This window comes from Rhinichthys klamathensis, unplaced genomic scaffold (assembly GCF_029890125.1).
Source record: "Rhinichthys klamathensis goyatoka isolate OS25496 unplaced genomic scaffold, OSU_Roscu_1.1 h1tg000091l_1, whole genome shotgun sequence".
Taxonomy (NCBI): domain Eukaryota; kingdom Metazoa; phylum Chordata; class Actinopteri; order Cypriniformes; family Leuciscidae; genus Rhinichthys; species Rhinichthys klamathensis.
In genome coordinates this window covers 311,491-333,485 of record NW_026606630.1, presented here as the reverse complement: position 1 = coordinate 333,485, position 21,995 = coordinate 311,491, and the positions used below count along the sequence as shown (strand labels likewise).

At 41.2% G+C, this 21,995-nt stretch overlaps 1 protein-coding gene across 1 annotated transcript in view; it reads right to left on the bottom strand.

Moving 5' to 3' along the window:
• The window catches only part of musk (muscle, skeletal, receptor tyrosine kinase), a 44,860-nt gene extending 33,320 nt beyond the window's left edge, over positions 1–11,540 (bottom strand). Inside the window, exons 1-5 of the mRNA XM_056252045.1 lie at positions 11,284–11,540; positions 1,113–1,239; positions 800–951; positions 467–594; positions 197–338 (exon numbers count right to left, since the gene is read on the bottom strand). Coding sequence (XP_056108020.1) covers positions 197–338; positions 467–594; positions 800–951; positions 1,113–1,239; positions 11,284–11,356 — 622 coding nt within the window. The 5' untranslated portion in view covers positions 11,357–11,540. The remainder of the gene's footprint in view (positions 1–196; positions 339–466; positions 595–799; positions 952–1,112; positions 1,240–11,283) is intronic.
• Positions 11,541–21,995: the final 10,455 nt, after the last annotated feature.

The following is a 21,995-nucleotide window of genomic DNA, read 5'->3' as shown; positions in this document are numbered from 1 at the left end:
CTATAATAAATAAGAATATATTAATAAAAATAGATTAGAAAGCCAGCATTATGCCATTGACCTACAAACATAAAGTGACCCAAAAAGTACACTTGGACACTTAAGTCATTCTTAATTTGTCTGAATGTTATTGCATTAGAAAACCTGAATATTGCAATAATACTTGAATGAGGAACAAAGCTATTTTATGACATACCCTGTACTTCAATAGTGACTGGTTTGGAGTAAGCGATTCCAAAACTGTTTCTGGCCACACAGCGATACTGCCCAGCGTCCTCTTTCTTGATGTTGTTAATTTTTAGGGAGCCAGATTCCAAAACTGATATACGACTATTAACCTACAAGACACATGAATGACGGAGATGTTCAGAAAACACACAATGATTGAAAACCATATACGGACCCAATAAATAAATACCGAGAAGATAATTGCATGTTAAGAAGTAAGACAAGTCGTTCCATTTACCTTAATCAAATCATCTTCTTTAATCCAGGATATTTCTGGTTTGGGATATCCTAATGTTAAACATGGCAACACTGCTTTGGACTCCACAACCAATGTCATGTTCGTAGGATGTCTTTTGATTTGGGGCTCTGAAAAAAATTATAAAAGTTCATGGGACTGATCCTCATACTTAACTCAAAGCACTGCACAAAAAGCAACAGATAAAATCTTAATTTGGATATTCTATTTTAATTTTAAAATTCAAACATGTCCACCTAAAACGTGGATTATTCCCAAATCAAGCATTGAATAAGCAGTGCTCTAAGTATGAGTTATGAGAGTATTTGAACATACTCATCTTCAGCTGTAAAGCTCCACAGCTCTTGGCTGGTTCTCCAACTCCATTGTTAGCAATGCAGCAGTATTCTCCATTGTCCAGATCCTTCACGTTGGGAATGATCAGCATTTGGCCATTTTCTCGAATAATGTATCTGGAATCGTAATACCTGCATTCAAAAAGTAAGTGTTGAACATACTTCACAAAACATTGGTGTGGAACTTTGCCAAGGTCTCTTCTGAAACCTCAACCAGTTTGTTTTGGAGAATTCTTGTTTTAACTTTACGGATGGCACAGGATAATAATCAAATTCATGAAGGAAGTTCTAACCGTATTGGGTAATTATTCCGTGTCCATGAAATATCGGCTTGAGGGTATGAATCAACCTCACAGATGAAAGTAGCATTATGATCCAGAGAGGCATCCACTGTCTCAACCAATGTTGTGATTCTGGGTGCTGAAATAGAGAACGAAAGATACATTTCCAATCAATCATATTGATTGCCAATATAAATCATAATGAAATGTTAAATTACTGTATACAAAGTGGTTACAATTGTGTAACAATTACATTACCATTAATTAACAACATGCACTCACTATAGGGTTAGGTTTATGATAAATTTTGTGTAATTGTTCATAATACTATTGTAAGAACATGTAACAATTGTTTGTGTTTATTGTGTGTTTTTATTCATCCTTCAGTAATCGTGTTATGAAAATAGGACAGGCTTACAAGACATGCTTTTTTTTATAATTTGACCCTAAATAATAATAAATCAGACATTGTAACTGTTGTGAAACTACCTTTTCACAACGAAATATTTGACATTCTGAACACTGCTCTGCACACCGCACGCACACAGCGGACCTCAGAGAGGCTTCTGATGGAAATAACTGTGAGAAAGTAGTGCTGATGTTATCCTACGAATAAATCCAACTGATAAGAATCACATCCCTTCAGTGACTGAGGGCAGAGTGGAGTTTAGGTCTCGGTACACTAACAAAAACGTTTTTAAAGGTAACATTGTAATTATATTGTTTTTGTTTTTGTGTGTGTGTGTGTGTGGGGGGGGGGGTATTCTGTGATGTGTACCATAATAAAAAAATCTTTGTATGTGTGTCATGGTAATACCATGTTCCAATACCATGCTCAACGCTGCGACAGATTGACTCTATGGGAACGCTCATAGACAGTATAAGAAGTGGACAGAGCCATCTCACTGGAACTCAGTTGAGACAGTTGAAGCCCATTTTTAGCGATTTTTGAGCACTTCCGTTCCTGACGCGCAGACTCAAACCGACTCAAACTAAGCTTGATGACGTGAGCAACCTGTCTGACAGACGTTAATCTTCTAGTAGCTGTGCGTGAAAATTGCCAACGTTAATCTTGCAGAGACGGGGAACTTGAGCAAAGAGTTCGGTAACACTTTACTTGAAGGGGTGTGCATAAGACTAACATGACACCTTCATAATCATGACATGACACATGTTATGAATATGAAGGAAGTTTTATGCATGTTTGTGACAACTGTCTTTAAGTGTCATTCGCTCAATAATGACATTTTTAATGCAAATATGACATTGTTTGAGATGTCTTTGGTATGACACCTTGACATAAACAAATACATCATAACCTGTCAGTGTCTTTGTCATGACAACTTGACATTACTAAGACAACACAACCTGTCATAAACATGACATAGCAGATTAATTATCAAACTCAAGAAACCACTTAGCTGTATTGGTTAACATTACATTAAACTGTCAGGTGGTTGGTTTTGACATTGGCTGTCATGAAGCCATTATAACTGTTTAATGACAAATTCAATTTGTACCACTGTAGTTGAGGTCACGAAAAATATTCATGACACAGTTATAATGGCCTAATGACAGTCAATGTCAAAACAAACCACATGACAGTTTAACTTAATTTAATGTCAAGTTGTCATGACAAAGACACTGACAGGTTATGATGTTATGGTTCATGTCAAGGTGTCATAACAAAGACATCTTAAACAATGTCATATTTGCATTCAAATTGTCATTATTGAGCGAAAGACACTTAATGACAGTTGTCATAAACATGCATAAACCCTACTTCATATTCATGACATATGTCATGTCATGGTTATGAAGGTGTCATGTCAGTCTTATGTACACCCCTTCAAGTAAAGTGTTACCAAGAGTTCTTTGGCGTGAGTGAGCAGGAGTAAGTATTCTGTTGCTTTTATGGACTCATTATCTATGGGCTTCTCCCTTGTCGGGACGTCCCCTCGATTGCCTGCAAACTCCTCCTGTCTGTATGGTCATTTCTGTACAGCGCGACAGAGAGTCGAGTGGTTATGACGCAATCGTTAGCCTATTTTTACAAATACTGTTTCTACGGGGCCATAATGTAACATAGAAGGTAATGGAGCCCTTTATACATTGTCGTGTTTCTTTAGAAATAAATAATGGACAAATGGAGTCTTTAAACGCCTCAGATGTAAAGTTATTCGCTGTCAAAGTGACGCCAAAATGAATGGGAGTCAATGGAAATGCTAACGCAAGTGAAGTTCTGCTACAAGATGGCGGCACCCGGCCGGCTTCAACTTCCAGTCGATGGATTACCCCCTTGGGAACGCTACTGTGTGAGCCAGTGTCTGAAGCATTTGCATCAATGAAATTTGAAGTAGTCAGGTGACAACATGTAAGTGAGTCAAGTAAGAATATAAATAGACGCACGGACATATATCATCAGCTTCTTTGTCTTCAGTAAGCCGCTTTTTTGACGTGCGAGTCATTGTTTGTCTTCGATTCCATCGGTTGGGAGTTATTATGGCAAGCAAACAATTTAAAAGATGTGTGTCTCTCCGTGCACACGCTTTCTACCAGAGGACGATACACATGATTTGGGCGTCCTTTGTTTGGGAGCAGAGCACATGCGGTCGAGTCTTGAGAGAGGGAGCTACCCGCATTGTGAGCATTTCACGCCAAAAAAGCTCCACTTCGGCCAGGCTCTCTTAAAGGGATAGTTCACCCAAAAATGAAAATTCTTTCATTAATTACTCATCCTCATGTCGTTCCAAACCATTAAGACCTTCATTCATCTTCTGAATTTTTTAAAATATATATTTTTGATGAAATCCGAGAGTTTCTGACTTGACATTCAGCTCCATGTGTCATCATCTGCCCATCTGGGCAAGATCCTCTGAAGTCCTCGTGCATCTCCTCTTAGGAGGACTGATGGTTGAGCAGGCAGTTGAGAGAGATAAGTTGTTTTCTCCTGCCCATGGAGTTTCATTTTGTATTTGTTACCCTAGTGTAGGTTGCGTTTATCGTCTGCGAGACGGGGTGTGACTTGTATAGTCCTCTGCTGCCCAATATAAGGCCGAAGGTGCAACCCATTTCCCGGAAGGTGCAAAGGGAACGAGACACTGCATCACTCTGCCATACTGCACACACACCTGGGCGTCTTCCTTCAGACCATTAGAAACTGATAACATACATTTGTGCAACTATTTCTATAATAATCTCGCTTACTCGCTTATAGGTCGTCGCCTGACTACTTCAAAGCCCAATTTCATTGGGGCTTTGGCACACATGCTTCAGATTTTCAAGACTTAGTTTTGTCTTGTTTTAAAATACAAATATTTAAACATTATTAGTCATGATACATTAACTTAAGGAGCAAAATGACATAAGCTATTAAGTCTGGTTTAAAAAAAAAAATCTAAATCAATTTTATTTTATTATTTTTTTAAGCACTATTGTTTTTTTCTTACCCCACTCAGTAAACACAACAACAAGCCAAGTATACTTAGTTACTTAGAATACTTAATTATACTTTTAAGTATATCTTGACCAAAAGATTGAGTACAAGTACTGTGTAGGTCAAATATATTAGACTTATGTCAGTTTAAGTCAAGCATACAAGTGTAATTTTAAGTATATTTATGTGAAGTACATTTATATATAAGTATATTTTCTCATTTTTGGTTTAAAAGAAGTATAATAATAGCACATTTTTTTGTTACATTTTTTGTAATGGGGCTTTTGAGAGTAATTCTGATTATAAACATGCTCATAGTGAATTTAATATGTAAAATATTAACACAATTAAATAGAATTAAAACTTACATGTGTGTGCTTAACATGTATGTTTAAGTTCACAAGTACTACGTTTTCAGCTTAGCATCATGCTAACTAACACCAGACTGTTGAAATGAGTTGTGTCAAGTCTCTTCGTGAGCACATGGATTTGTGGCCTATGTAGGGTAGTATGTAGTCACTAATAAGGGTCCATTTTATTTCATGCTGCCTATTTATGCAACTAGACAGCTCGGGTTTTGGAACAGAACCAATGATTGTGTATATGTATTACATGAATTTTAGGTTCACAAAGTAATATTTAGTCTAATTTTAATTACAGCAAGACCAGTCCTTTACTTTTATTCTTGTTAAAGCCATTTTACGTAAACTTAAACTGTATGCCTCTGGATATCACAGTTCTAGTTCTGAAATGTTTACTCTTAATGTAACATAATATTTGTTTTAAGAGTCATTAAAACAGCATTAAACATTCACTATAAAATCTGTGGTCAGTTTATTGTACTTCCTTGTCTGTCTTGTAATAAATGTTTTAGCTGGAGTTTTATTGTTTAGTCTGGCACTGTTACGTCAGGACACATCAACTCCAGGAACTTCTCGTCTTCTCATTTCTTTTGCAATCACACTTGATTTTTTTCCCTTCTTTTCTTCAAAGGGAAAAACGACAAGATAAATAGGAATAGCTTAACCCGCCAGAATTTTCCGGGGAAAAAACAAAACAAACAAATCTGTATTTGCTTTCCAAATCTCCCCTTTCAAGGTCATAAGCTCAGATTCAGAAACTGGACCAAAATGGATGCACTATACTGTGCTCACTAATGTAATTATCACAGGTCCACATGTCACATATATGACGCTTGTGCTAATTTCAGATTTGTTATATTATTAGAGAGCGAACAATGTGCTAACTTCCCCTCTCTCTTTCTCTCTTTGGGCGCAATATGAACGGCATGTATTGCATGGCGTGTCTTTGTTCCCATTGTATTTATCTGTTGTTTCAGATGGAGTTAAACTGTGAATCAATCAATTAAGCTACTTGATTATGATCTTAATGTTCTTAATATAATCACTGAGTAAATTGTGAATTGTTACACTGATGAAGGCAGAACAGCTGAAATGTTTGTCTTTGTCTCCTGTTTTAAGTCAATAAATTACGTTTTATTATTATTTAGTGCAGACCTTTTGTATTGTCTGACTGGAAAACTGGTCTCAGCGTCTAATTAGCTGGGAGAGTGTGGTGAGTGTTTTGAATAATTTTGAGTATTATTTATATAGTATTATAATATTTATTCATATTTTAATTAGCTTTTATGTTTTATTTTCAGTTTAGTTTAAGTTTTAGTAATTGTAGTACTTCAATTTAAACTTATTTCAGATATTTTTAGGTAACTTTTTAGGAGCCAGACTGTGTAGGTACGTCTTCTACTAGCAGGGGCTAACAGGGCATAGCTAACTAGCAAAACAAGGATTAAACTTGTCGGCCTGTTGGCCTCACATTAAGGTCTGCTGTCAACTGCACAAAACTCCTCTAAAACCAATCCAGGAGACCAGCTGAACACTTTAGGTCGGTTCAAACGCTCTTTTTTTTTGCTAAAATTTGTCTTTTTAAGGTCTTCTCTGTCTTGTATGCTGATGAGTGATAGCGGTGAAGCTTGAGCCTCATTCATTTACACCATGACTATGCAAACCTTGTTTGCTGTCGGCTGCGTTTTCTCACGGGGATGCATTAGCACTCCGCAGGAACACAACCTGCCAATTTCCCAAGTGTGAATCAGCGGATATATCACCTGTTCCTCGCAAGAGCATCCAAGGACATCATCATCCCTGACCTTTTAGCAACTTAAGATGCTGCTTAGGGTTGTGTGTAACAGCCTCACTCCTTACTTATCCATTTTGATGTAAACAAATTACTTCAACTGTTATTTTTTCATCCATTTAAGAAAAGTTCTAGCATCATTTGTTTGTGGATGCCATCTACTTTGATAATTTGTTATCTGACAAGTGCCTCAAGTGTCCAAATACTAGGAGGCCATAGGCCTCTATCAAATATTGAATACTTTTTTTTAGGAAAAGATACTTGAATGATGGCAAAATCTAATTTGACTTCAGCGATCACCAGTTCTTGATGAACTATGAAGATGAACTATTATGCTATTTTACATGTTCATCTTTCTTTAGTGTGTAAGGTTGCTGTTTGTGCATGAAAAAAGGTCTTAAAACACAAAGTCCCTCCAGTGGGAGTTATTCTCTATATCAGTGTCACTGTTTCTGAACTCCCTGAAACGCCTCCATTGTAGTCTTGAGTTTTCTTCCGGGAACAAACGTGTCACAATATTCTTAATTTAAATAATTCCTGCCCAAGGCATATGCAAAATTAAGGGGCGAGGCCTGCTTGAGTTGTGTTAGTAACTCACAACACACTGGTCCAGCCGACCAATCAGAGCACATTTTACTTTTCAGAAAGAAGGGCTTTATAGAGACAGGAACTAAACAGGGTTGTGTTTCCCCGTTGGCCAACTATGGTCACAACTGTTCAAATCTGTTGGTAATGACAGACCATAATTGCTTTAGGGAGTTAAAGGGATAGTTCACTTTGAAATTGATTTTTGGTATGTTTTAGCTTACCTCAAGGGCATCCAAGATGTAGGTGTTTTTGTTTCCGCAGTAATTTTAATTTTGATATTTTTAGGTCAAACCGTTCTTGTCTGTCAGTCATATAATGCAGGTCTATGGTCACCACCTCAAAGAGCATGCACAGAGAAGTCCAAATTAAACATGATTTAATGACTCGTAAATGTAAGTACACATTGATGGCCTAAGACACGAAACAAGCGGTTTGTGTGAGAAAACGAACAGTATTTATATCGTTTTTACCTCTTGTAAACACAGCCACGTCCAAGTGATCTGAGGGCGCGGGCGCTTCGGTCTTTTCCGGTGACGTACACGTGCGAGAGATCACTTCCAGCGCTTGCCGGCACTTGCCGGAAAAGACCGAAGCGCCCGCGCCCTCAGTGTTTACAAGAGGTAAAAACGATATAAATACTGTTCGTTTTCTCACACAAACCGCTCGTTTCGTGTCTTAGGCCATCAATGTGTACTTACATTTACGAGTCATTAAATCATGTTTAATTTGGACTTCTCTGTGCATGCTCTTTGAGGTGGTGACCATAGACCTGCATTATATGACTGACAGACAAGAACGGTTTGACCTAAAAATATCAAAATTAAAATTACTGCGGAAACAAAGACACCTACATCTTGGATGCCCTTGAGGTAAGCTAAAACATACCAAAAATCAATTTCAAAGTGAACTATCCCTTTAAAGTCAGACTGGGAAGAGTGGTGCTGCAACAACGTCAAATGTGGGGGAAAATAATGTGTTTTTTGAACATTCAAGCATGAAAACCTAGTTTCAAACTTAGAGCCTAGAAACACCAATACTTTGAGAAGGTGCATTAAAGGTCTTCATTAAGGATTTCTTGTGCTATGAATGTTCAACGCATTCGCATCCTTTGGCGTCATATAGGTGACGCCTTGGGATCTGCGTCTCATATCGATGCTAAAGGATGCCATGTGCGTCGGATTTAGACGAGCGTCACCTGTATGACGCCTTGGGTTCTGCGTCTCATATCGATGCTAAAGGATGCCATGTGCGTCCGATTTAGACGCGCGTCACCTGTATGACGCCTTGGGATCTGCGTCTCATATTGATGCTAAAGGATGCCATGTGCGTCCGATTTAGACGCGCGTCACCTGTATGACGCCTTGGGTTCTGCGTCTCATATTGATGCTAAAGGATGCCATGTGCGTCGGATTTAGACGAGCGTCACCTGTATGACGCCTTGGGTTCTGCGTCTCATATCGATGCTAAACGATGCCATGTGCGTCCGATTTAGACGCGCGTCACCTGTATGACGCCTTGGGTTCTGCGTCTCATATTGATGCTAAAGGATGCCATGTGCGTCGGATTTAGACGAGCGTCACCTGTATGACGCCTTGGGTTCTGCGTCTCATATTGATGCTAAAGGATGCCATATGCGTAAGATTTCAACGAAATGTACAAAGCGTCACATGTATGACGCCAAAGGATGAGAACGGGCTGGAATGTTAGTCTTGGTTCTTAGCTTTTATTACTGCTTCCAGTAGTGTTGTACATCAGCATTGTCCAGTTTCACCAGTACCTTACTGTGTGAATGACATTTGGTGTGGTCCCAAGAAAGACGTACTGTATGCAGTGGGTGAGAAGGAACATTAATTCCCTTCCGCAGGTCACTGACAGCCAGATGAGGTGTGGAACAGCTACTGATGCTATTAATTCGACTGAGGTAGTGTGTACGTCAATATCAAATTTATACCTTACCATCTGATCGCATAGCATTTTGGCATCATCTGTTGAGAGAGTGATTTATAGCAGTGGTTCTCAACTGATTTTGTTCCAGGATCCAAGTGGACATTAAGTGGCGACGCTACCGAATGTAACCTACAATTAATGCAGGCTGGGTCTTATTTCCTTTGACCTTTCATAGTTCATGGTTTGTTAGGATGAATGTATGTCAATGTACCAATGAACAAATGAATTTGTGCCAAAATAAGATAAAGTTTGATTAGATGCAACTTTTGCCGTAGACAACAAAAAGATACGAGGGATGTTTTCTTTTACCCTTTTTAGACAATGTATCCAACTATGCCCAATTCCATGTTAAATGTTTTATTTTATCAATTGCATTCAGAATAGACCAGCAACTAATTAAGACTTAAAATATATTTTTACATATTAGAGTTTTGTCAATAAATGGTATTGTTACAAAAAATAGCACTGGTTTTGTGTAGTATATTTGTATACTTATCAATTATTCTTCAAGTACTAAAAAATTATTAATGATATATGATTCTTATCCCTATTCATGAGCCATCTGTTGAGAACCATTGCTTTAGAAAGTCAGAGTAAACTTTCTTTAAAGTAATTTTTGGTCAATGTTAAGCAATTGTGTGCTTTTTCTTTTATAGGTTCGATTGAAAAAAAAAAAAAAAAAAATTCCACCACTGTGTTTCTGACTATATGAAATACACATCAGATCTGGCAAGCATAGCATTCCACATGCGTCCAATACATCACCTAGCAATGCCACACTCAAACAATCTCAATCGATATTTTCCAACAAATCATTCCAAGGTGTCACTGTGTTTTCTCTAAGTAGAACTATTGATTTTAGCATGCTGTCCAAAACCAATATGCCTTATGACCTCATAAGTTATTTTAAGATGTCGATTAGTAACCGCATGAATGTATCTTAGGAAATATAACTTTGGGCGTACAGTGTATCTTCCCCATCTGGAATCCAAAATCATCATAAACATTTCCAGTTGGAAGACATTGAAGTTCAAAGCTCTGAGGTCACAACTATGCTTTAAGGTTCACCAAAAGTCACAAATTATAGCTCAGGCTTGACGTGACCTCACTATTTAAATCATAATCGATAATTACACCCATCTGTCAATGATTCTGAGATTGATACTGTAAAACATTGAAAATGATTTACAATTCTGCTCTGTATGTAACGGCTTCTCTCAAACGGTCATGGAAAACCAGACTATAATAAATGTTTATTCAATGTGGGTGCTAAGAAAAATTTGAGAAAGTTTTCTTTGACTTGATTTGAAAATGAAAGGTTTGAAGCGCTTGAACATGGTATGATGGTCATGGTTCTGGAACGAACATGCTGGAAGCTTTCGTCCTCTGCTTTAATCTATGATGACACAAAGTATGTGTTATGAATGGCCATTGATACGGCTATTATTAATGCAGCAGCAAATGTTGTAGCAAGCTGAGTCAAAAACAGCTCCTTTCATAACAAACTTTTGACACTTCATCCATTACTGTAAATATTGCCATGCATGGAATATCTTATGTGGTGCTTTCTAGGTTTATGTGCATTTCACACACTTTAAACAAAAAGTCGCTTCCTTAAATTTTTAACTACAATCAACTTAGATGTTTAAGTCATTTCAACTTAAATTGCATTGAACTGACTTGAATCTTGAGTTGAATGAGTTGAATCTTGTTTAACTTATTTAAAGCAATGTAAAAACATGTTGTAATAACGTATCGATCATCTATTTTTACAGTGTATTTTGCTGAATTGTGTCATTGTGTCAAAAAAACATCCCCCCCCCCCCCCCCCCCCCCATATATATATATATATATATATATATATTTTTTTTTTACTCCATGTTATTCAGCTTGATTTGAGAAGAGCATTCCAAAGAGTATTTTCACATTTAGTGTACCCACATTTCAACAGATCTTTAATCCTAATTTCTCAATAATCAACAAACTGCCTTAGTTCACCATGTGGTCAATGCTTACACAACACAAGTTAGTTATTCACAATGAGAAGCCATGACTCACCTCTCTGGATCCCTTCACTCAGGCTGAAATATGCCAGAAAAAGTGTCAGTGGAATGTTTTTGAGGACCTTCATGTTCACCTTAGAACGTTCTGCTTCGAATCAGCTTTAAAATCCATTTGTCAGCCTCATATCAAAGCTGTGAAACGAAGTCCCTGCAGATAGTACAGTATGTGTGTGTGTGTGTGTGTGTACTGCAGACAGGCCTGCGATCTGTTCGAGTCACTGTGCTCGTGCGGTTAGCTGAAGATAGACAGGACCAGCTGCTGGATATGCTTACAGTGATATGAGGGGGACGAGGTACAGAAAGTACCCAGAAAATACCAATAATGCCATTTTTTATATAAGTTTGTATGTTTACTGCCAAAATTCAGAGCTCCTATGATTTAGCATGAACAATTCACCGCATGAATGTAATTGTAGGAAATAAATCCCTATCACAGTGTCTGTGCTAATTTCACTAGCAGCATTCAATATATAATCTACACTGCATAATAAATGGCGTAATTTTTTTTTTTTTAAATGCCTCACTTCACTTTAGAGGTTTATTTATTAGACTTGTTTTAGTGGTATTTGCAAATTTCACACAATTCCTTTTGGACTCATGTTATGAATCCACTTTAACTGCTGAATCATATAGCTAAATCATATTTATTGAAAGTCAGTGTGAGAAGTTATGTGTTACTCTATGTGACTTGGACGGCTCTCAGAAACGCACGCCTGCCCTCCCTCACTCATAGCAATAGCATGACAGACACAGGCTTTGCATTCAAGTCGCCTTTGTATGGAAGGACCCACCTGTTGCTCACTGGCCCGTATGTACTGATTTATTTTAAGCTGGAGAGTGACATTTCCCAAAGTGACTGTTTATGTCCCCATCCTCTGCGCTTTTGCCTTTTATGGTTATTTGCATTAGAAAATGTTCTGAGTGCGTACAACGCACAATATGCAATCTGCTAATTATCACTTCTGAAGGTTTGTTTGTTTTGAACGGGTTTTTTTATGCATAGAACTATATCCTTAAAGTACATGCGTCATTGAGTCTGACTTAATTCAGTCGGTTCTGCCAAAATTAAGAGAAATTACACCTCAGGCACATTTCTTCAGTAGTTATCACCTTTTAGTTTGCATGGATTGTGTCTTACTGTCTCTCTCTCTCTCTCTCTCTCTCTCTCTCTCTCTCTCTCTCTCTCTCTCTCTCTCTCTCTCTCTCTCTCTCTCTCTCTCTCTCTCTCTCTCTCTCTCAAAAACACTAACACACACTGGCCACTTTATTAAGTACACCGGTTCAACAATTTGCAACAAGATGTCCACTACAAATGTATGTAAATAAAAGTGCAAAAGCTCGCAGAGCTTAGGGATCCCGATTAGCCTGACAAGCCAGATCCACATCAAGATGTTGGGTCTGGGAAAACACCATTGGCAGGGCTCAATGCGAGGGCTGGGATAAACGCTTGTCTTTCAAATTCCCTCTGCACGCAATAGGATAGCGCTACAACAAACCAGAGCAACGAAGAAGGTGACGTAGTCAGAGCGATGGACTTCAGTGCCGTTCTTTGTTCTTTTCTCAAAGAAAAGCTTAAAGGCCATTGCACACTGAGTCCGAAATTTTCCTATGCGTTTTTTCGTGTTCGTCAGCCTAAAAATTCGTCACGCACAGAAACCTCGCACACTGAGTCCGATGCGTTTTAAACCTTTGCGGAAAAAAACGCAAAAAAATACTAAATGGATTCGTCAAGCAGTGAGGATGATTTTGTTGCCCTCTCTCTTATTAAAAAGAGAAAAAGAAAGAGAAAATATTGGGTCCATCCAATCCTGAAATTGCGCCGAGAGGAAGGAGAGTTCCACCTCCTTATCAAGGAGTTGCGAAATTATCCAGAGCGATTCAAAATTTATTTCAGAATGTCAGTGGAACAGTTTGACGATTTGCTAGCGATTCTGGAGCCACATATTAAAAAGAAGACCACCAATTTCCGTGAACCAATCAATCCTGAACAGAGACTGGCAGTATCTGAAACTGACTCCAGAGTCTCTAGATCTCAATCCAATAGAGCAGCTTTGGGATGTGGTGGAACAGGAGACTCTCATCATGGATGTGCAAACAACAAGCAGAACTCTTGATGAAAATAATATCACAACATTTATTTCCATCAAGAGGTGTATATATTTTTGGTCAAGATCTTGTATTGACAGTGCAAAAGTCCAGCACTCTGTAAAGTCTCCTCCAGCACATCCCAAAGATTTTAAACTGTGAGAGGTGATGACTCAGAGGTGGCGATTTATGTGTGAAAATGTTTCTTCGTGCTCCCTCCAAACAATTCTTTCACAGTTTAAGACTGATGAATCTTGGCATTGTCATCATGGAATAAAACCATGATGTGTCTTCATGCTACACACTCCATCATCTAGGGTTAGAAGAACTGTTGCCAAACACATAACATGCTAGAAACATAATAATCGAAAGCGATAATGAACCCATCGATTCCAGACAGCGTTTTTTTTTTTTTTTTGCCGGGCAGTGAATATACCAGTGTTGTCGGTGTTGATATCAGTGTTGTCTCAGACTTCAAAAGTATGAACATTTTGAGATTTTTCAAATAAACCCAGAAATAAAAAATTCTTAGGATTCTGCAAAATGTTACACAATCAAACAAAAATACATACAATTAAGAAGGAAGAATTTGCACTATTTCTGCATTTGTTGGATCACAAATACAGTATTATGAAAAATACAATGTAAACAAACAGTTTTAAATTGCATCATCACTCTAGTCTTCTGTGTCACATGATCCAGAAATCATTCAAACATGATTTGATGGTCAAGAAATATTTCTGATTGTTATCTATGTTGAAAACAGTTGAGCTGCTTCATATTTTAGTGGAAAAAAAATCAGTTGCATCTTTGTTTAATAAAAGTATTAATTTAAGAAAAAACCTTTATGAACCCAATCTTTGGAACAGCAGTGTATGTACTGAGGTTCATGAAATGGAGTCTATTGCAATGGCAAAGTTAACATCATTTGGAGGCTGAAGACAGCTGCGATTCCTCAGATGTTCCTTTCGTAACCCTAACAGTCACCCAGAGTTTTGGCAGACATTGAGACATTACAATGATCACGCAACAAGCGTTCTGCAATACAATATGAGTGAGACAGAACTAGACCGGAGTCTGACTCCAAACCTCCCTTTCAAAAGGTCCAAATCTACGTAGGCCTATCTATCTATCCAGCTGTAAATCACTGAAAGGCTGCAAATACTGTAGTAAGTAAATACAAAAACTCCAACACAGTGCCTTATAGTTTCCTTGTAGGTCTTGGTGTCACTTAAGTTATACTGCCATCTCCTGTACAGTTAGAGAAGAGATTTCAGTAATGGCACATTCCTATTTAGCAAACTCATCGATTTCAAAAGGGATCCTGACCTGTAATGTGGGCTAATATGAAGTTCAATCAGTTGCACAGCTGTTTTTACTTTGTAAATTTTAGCAGCTCTGTGGTGTGTGTGTGAAGTAATTGCAGTTTAAATGTTATGTAGCAACTTTCTTATTATTAAAATGCATGGCTAAAGCAAAATCATAGTGAGTATGTGAAAAAGAGATTTCAAAACATGGTATATTGCAAACCTCTGCGCAATATTTTGAAAGAGTGTGGAGTTGTTGATGGGTCTTTAAAAGGCTGGACAAAGGTTGAGGGTCGAAGTGCACTTGTGTTTTGTCATTCTTTCTGAATATTGCAGCTTTTGGGAGTGTCTATTTGTTTTATACATCAGAACTTAACACTTTAGCTCCATACACACACACTCACACGCGCGCACACACACACACTCACTTGTAAGAAGGAGGTTATTAAGTTTTACAAATGGGCAAAAGAAATTGAAAGGTCAAGATTTCTTTAAATGTAAAGATTGCATGGAAGTTAGTATAAAATACAAGATATCATTGGGTTGTATTATATCATGACTTGAAAGATATGATTTGAAGTTATATTTACTATTTAAAGCCATAGCACACATCTAATAAAACTGTAACATTGTACAATAAGGTTTCATTTGTTAACATGAACTAATAATGAACAATACTTCTATGACATTTATTAATCTTAGGGTGTATTCACACCTGCCTTGTTTGGTTTGATTGAATCGAACTCTAGTTCGTTTCCCCCCTTGGTGCGGACCTTTTGGGCAGGTGTGAATACAGCAATCGAACTCGGGTGCGGACCAAACAACCGAACCGAGACCCAGCTGAAGAGGTGGTCTCGGTACGGTTCCAAACGAACTCTGGTACGGTCCGTTTACGGTGTGAACATGAACCTACCCAATTGCAAGAAAGCACTGCGCCTTTGAGTTAACAGGCTTCCGTAGTCGGAGTTGCGTTATGGGAAAGTGATCTGTTGTAGCCTAACGTTACTACATTACATCTGTTGCGCGTCTTTCTGCGCGTCGTGTGTGCATCATTGGAATGGAATGAATGAATGAGTGTGTGCATCAGGACATTCACACACAGAGCGTTCTCTTTAGTCTAATCGCGCATAGATGCAAAAAAAAAAAAAGCATTTGCAGACTGCAGTTCATATAATACAAGGATGATGCTGCGTTAATTTACTTTAAGCCATTTTTGCACTTCCTGATTTCCCTACTTGAGAATCCTTGTCCAATGAATGGACGACTTTAGCACGTGTGGTTTTGTTTACAAATTTTGGTTCACTTGCAAAAAGAGCAGTTTGAAAGCAAACCGTGCCAAAAAAAATAATTCACACCAGGAAAGTCCGATAGTTCACTTGCTTTGGTCCGGACCAAATAATTTTTTTTTTTTTGGTACGGTTCGCTTTCACACTGCTCTTTTTGCAAGTGAACCAAAATTTGTAAACAAAACCACACGTGTGCGAAGGTCGTCCATTCATTGGGCAAGGATTCTCAAGTAGGGAAATCAGGAAGTGCAAAAAAGGCTCAGCGTGGAGATATTTCGTACTGCAATATTTGATCTTTTACTAATTTTGTGTTATTCTGTACAAAGGCAATATGAAGAAACTGCGCAGAAGACGGATAAGGTATAAAGTTTTCATTCATAGAGAGGGGTGTCCAGTTTAACGCAGCGTCATCCTTGTATTGTAACTATCGTTACATTATATGAACTGCAAAAGCTTTTTTTGCATCTATGCGCGATTAGACTAAAGAGAACGCTCTGTATGTGAATGTCCTGATGCACACACTCATTCATTCATTCCATTCCAATGACACACACACAGCGCGCAGAAAGACGCGCAACAGTATCGTGTGGCCAGACAGCGCGCCGGAATGGAATTCTCTTTCGCACTTGAACAACAATAACACAAACCATTATGCCAAAATCTCCGACTACGGAAGCCTGTTAACTCAAAGGCGCAGTGCTTTCTTGCAATTGGGTCGGTTCATGTTCACACCGTAAAGAACCCTACCAGAGTTCATTTGGAAGCGTACCGAGACCACCTCTTCAGCTGGGTCTCGGTTCGGTTGTTTGGTCCGCACCCGAGTTCGATTGCTGTATTCACACCTGCCCAAAAGGTCCGCACCAAGGGGGGAAACGAACTAGAGTTCGATTCAATCGAACCAAACAAGGCAGGTGTGAATACACCCTTAGTTAATGTTAGGGGGCTTTCACACTTCACAATCGAACCCGAGTTCGATTGCTCCCCCCTGCCCCCGATGGACTGTTCACAAATATTATTTGTATCCGAACCGTGGTACGCTTGCGTCATCAAGCTGCAGCTGGCGCATAATGATGTTGCTTGGTAACCGGCGCCGCTATGAATGAAAAGGCGTCAAAATGGATAGAATTGCTCTCTTCACATTTGTTCTTCTTTTTTTTAACCTTTGGTTTTGTTTTCAAAGAAAAGATACAGAAACACACTTGGGTATGTTTGCCGCAAAAGTACTAAAATCGTTCCAAAGACAGCTGGGTGTCAGCCGAAGAGAATTTTTGCGGAGGCAAGCATAAATCATCTCTCTGCTCGCAGTGCGTCAATCCCGCTTTTCGTCAAGGTAAGTGTACACACACACACACACGCACTGACGACTGTCCTGTCGACCACATTATACATTATACGTCATCAATAGCGGTTCACTTCCGCGGTTTGGTTCGATTGCGTTCATATCAGCAGCGAACCGTACTGGAGTTCCAGCCCGTTCTCATCCTTTGGCGTCATACATGTGACGCTTTGTACATTCCGTTGAAATCTTACGCACATGGCATCCTTTAGCATCAATATGAGACGCAGAACCCAAGGCGTCATACAGGTGACGCTCGTCTAAATCCAACGCACATGGCATCCTTTAGCATCGATATGAGACGCAGATCCCAAGGCGTCATACAGGTGACGCGCGTCTAAATCGGACGCACATGGCATCGTTTAGCATCAATATGAGGCGCAGAACCCAAGGCGTCATACAGGTGACGCTCGTCTAAATCCAACGCACATGGCATCCTTTAGCATCGATATGAGACGCAGATCCCAAGGCGTCATACAGGTGACGCTCGTCTAAATCGGACGCACATGGCATCCTTTAGCATCGATATGAGACGCAGAACCCAAGGCGTCATACAGGTGACGCGCGTCTAAATCGGACGCACATGGCATCGTTTAGCATCAATATGAGACGCAGAACCCAAGGCGTCATACAGGTGACGCTCGTCTAAATCCAACGCACATGGCATCGTTTAGCATCAATATGAGACGCAGATCCCAAGGCGTCATACAGGTGACGCGCGTCTAAATCGGACGCACATGGCATCCTTTAGCATCGATATGAGACGCAGATCCCAAGGCGTCATACAGGTGACGCGCGTCTAAATCGGACGCACATGGCATCCTTTAGCATCAATATGAGACGCAGAACCCAAGGCGTCATACAGGTGACGCGCGTCTAAATCGGACGCACATGGCATCGTTTAGCATCAATATGAGACGCAGATCCCAAGGCGTCATACAGGTGACGCGCGTCTAAATCGGACGCACATGGCATCCTTTAGCATCAATATGAGACGCAGAACCCAAGGCGTCATACAGGTGACGCTCGTCTAAATCCAACGCACATGGCATCCTTTAGCATCAATATGAGACGCAGAACCCAAGGCGTCATACAGGTGACGCTCGTCTAAATCGGACGCACATGGCATCCTTTAGCATCAATATGAGACGCAGAACCCAAGGCGTCATACAGGTGACGCGCGTCTAAATCGGACGCACATGGCATCGTTTAGCATCGATATGAGACGCAGATCCCAAGGCGTCATACAGGTGACGCTCGTCTAAATCCAACGCACATGGCATCCTTTAGCATCAATATGAGACGCAGAACCCAAGGCGTCATACAGGTGACGCTCGTCTAAATCGGACGCACATGGCATCCTTTAGCATCAATATGAGACGCAGATCCCAAGGCGTCATACAGGTGACGCGCGTCTAAATCGGACGCACATGGCATCCTTTAGCATCAATATGAGACGCAGAACCCAAGGCGTCATACAGGTGACGCGCGTCTAAATCGGACGCACATGGCATCGTTTAGCATCAATATGAGACGCAGAACCCAAGGCGTCATACAGGTGACGCGCGTCTAAATCGGACGCACATGGCATCGTTTAGCATCGATATGAGACGCAGATCCCAAGGCTTCATACAGGTGACGCGCGTCTAAATCGGACGCACATGGCATCGTTTAGCATCAATATGAGACGCAGAACCCAAGGCGTCATACAGGTGACGCGCGTCTAAATCGGACGCACATGGCATCGTTTAGCATCAATATGAGACGCAGAACCCAAGGAGTCATACAGGTGACGCGCGTCTAAATCGGACGCACATGGCATCCTTTAGCATCAATATGAGACGCAGATCCCAAGGCGTCATACAGGTGACGCGCGTCTAAATCGGACGCACATGGCATCGTTTAGCATCAATATGAGACGCAGATCCCAAGGCGTCATACAGGTGACGCGCGTCTAAATCGGACGCACATGGCATCGTTTAGCATCGATATGAGACGCAGAACCCAAGGCGTCATACAGGTGACGCGCGTTTAAATCGGACGCACATGGCATCCTTTAGCATCAATATGAGACGCAGATCCCAAGGCGTCATACAGGTGACGCGCGTCTAAATCGGACGCACATGGCATCCTTTAGCATCGATATGAGACGCAGAACCCAAGGCGTCATACAGGTGACGCGCGTCTAAATCGGACGCACATGGCATCCTTTAGCATCAATATGAGACGCAGATCCCAAGGCGTCATACAGGTGACGCGCGTCTAAATCGGACGCACATGGCATCCTTTAGCATCAATATGAGACGCAGATCCCAAGGCGTCATACAGGTGACGCGCGTCTAAATCGGACGCACATGGCATCCTTTAGCATCGATATGAGACGCAGAACCCAAGGCGTCATACAGGTGACGCGCGTCTAAATCGGACGCACATGGCATCCTTTAGCATCAATATGAGACGCAGATCCCAAGGCGTCATACAGGTGACGCGCGTCTAAATCGGACGCACATGGCATCCTTTAGCATCAATATGAGACGCAGATCCCAAGGCGTCATACAGGTGACGCGCGTCTAAATCGGACGCACATGGCATCCTTTAGCATCGATATGAGACGCAGAACCCAAGGCGTCATACAGGTGACGCGCATCTAAATCGGACGCACATGGCATCGTTTAGCATCAATATGAGACGCAGATCCCAAGGCGTCATACAGGTGACGCGCGTCTAAATCGGACGCACATGGCATCCTTTAGCATCAATATGAGACGCAGATCCCAAGGCGTCATACAGGTGACGCGCGTCTAAATCGGACGCACATGGCATCGTTTAGCATCAATATGAGACGCAGATCCCAAGGCGTCATACAGGTGACGCGCGTCTAAATCGGACGCACATGGCATCCTTTAGCATCAATATGAGACGCAGATCCCAAGGCGTCATACAGGTGACGCGCGTCTAAATCGGACGCACATGGCATCCTTTAGCATCGATATGAGACGCAGATCCCAAGGCGTCATACAGGTGACGCGCGTCTAAATCGGACGCACATGGCATCCTTTAGCATCGATATGAGACGCAGAACCCAAGGCGTCATACAGGTGACGCGCATCTAAATCGGACGCACATGGCATCGTTTAGCATCAATATGAGACGCAGATCCCAAGGCGTCATACAGGTGACGCTCGTCTAAATCGGACGCACATGGCATCCTTTAGCATCGATATGAGACGCAGATCCCAAGGCGTCATACAGGTGACGCGCGTCTAAATCGGACGCACATGGCATCCTTTAGCATCAATATGAGACGCAGATCCCAAGGCGTCATACAGGTGACGCGCGTCTAAATCGGACGCACATGGCATCGTTTAGCATCAATATGAGACGCAGATCCCAAGGCGTCATACAGGTGACGCGCGTCTAAATCGGACGCACATGGCATCCTTTAGCATCGATATGAGACGCAGATCCCAAGGCGTCATACAGGTGACGCGCGTCTAAATCGGACGCACATGGCATCCTTTAGCATCAATATGAGACGCAGATCCCAAGGCGTCATACAGGTGACGCGCGTCTAAATCGGACGCACATGGCATCGTTTAGCATCAATATGAGACGCAGAACCCAAGGCGTCATACAGGTGACGCGCGTCTAAATCGGACGCACATGGCATCCTTTAGCATCGATATGAGACGCAGAACCCAAGGCGTCATACAGGTGACGCGCGTCTAAATCGGACGCACATGGCATCCTTTAGCATCAATATGAGACGCAGAACCCAAGGCGTCATACAGGTGACGCGCGTCTAAATCGGACGCACATGGCATCCTTTAGCATCGATATGAGACGCAGAACCCAAGGCGTCATACAGGTGACGCGCGTCTAAATCGGACGCACATGGCATCCTTTAGCATCAATATGAGACGCAGATCCCAAGGCGTCATACAGGTGACGCGCGTCTAAATCGGACGCACATGGCATCGTTTAGCATCAATATGAGACGCAGATCCCAAGGCTTCATACAGGTGACGCTCGTCTAAATCGGACGCACATGGCATCGTTTAGCATCGATATGAGACGCAGAACCCAAGGCGTCATACAGGTGACGCGCGTCTAAATCGGACGCACATGGCATCCTTTAGCATCAATATGAGACGCAGATCCCAAGGCGTCATACAGGTGACGCGCGTCTAAATCGGACGCACATGGCATCCTTTAGCATCAATATGAGACGCAGAACCCAAGGCGTCATACAGGTGACGCGCGTCTAAATCGGACGCACATGGCATCCTTTAGCATCAATATGAGACGCAGATCCCAAGGCGTCATACAGGTGACGCGCGTCTAAATCGGACGCACATGGCATCCTTTAGCATCAATATGAGACGCAGATCCCAAGGCGTCATACAGGTGACGCGCGTCTAAATCGGACGCACATGGCATCCTTTAGCATCAATATGAGACGCAGATCCCAAGGCGTCATACAGGTGACGCTCGTCTAAATCGGACGCACATGGCATCGTTTAGCATCAATATGAGACGCAGATCCCAAGGTGTCATAACCGTACCCTACCCCAGACCTAAACCTACCCATAACAGTGCGTGTTATATTGACGCTAAAGGATCCCATGTGCGTAAGATTTCGACGAAATGTCATATGGCGTCACCTATATTACGCCAAAGGATGCGAATGCGT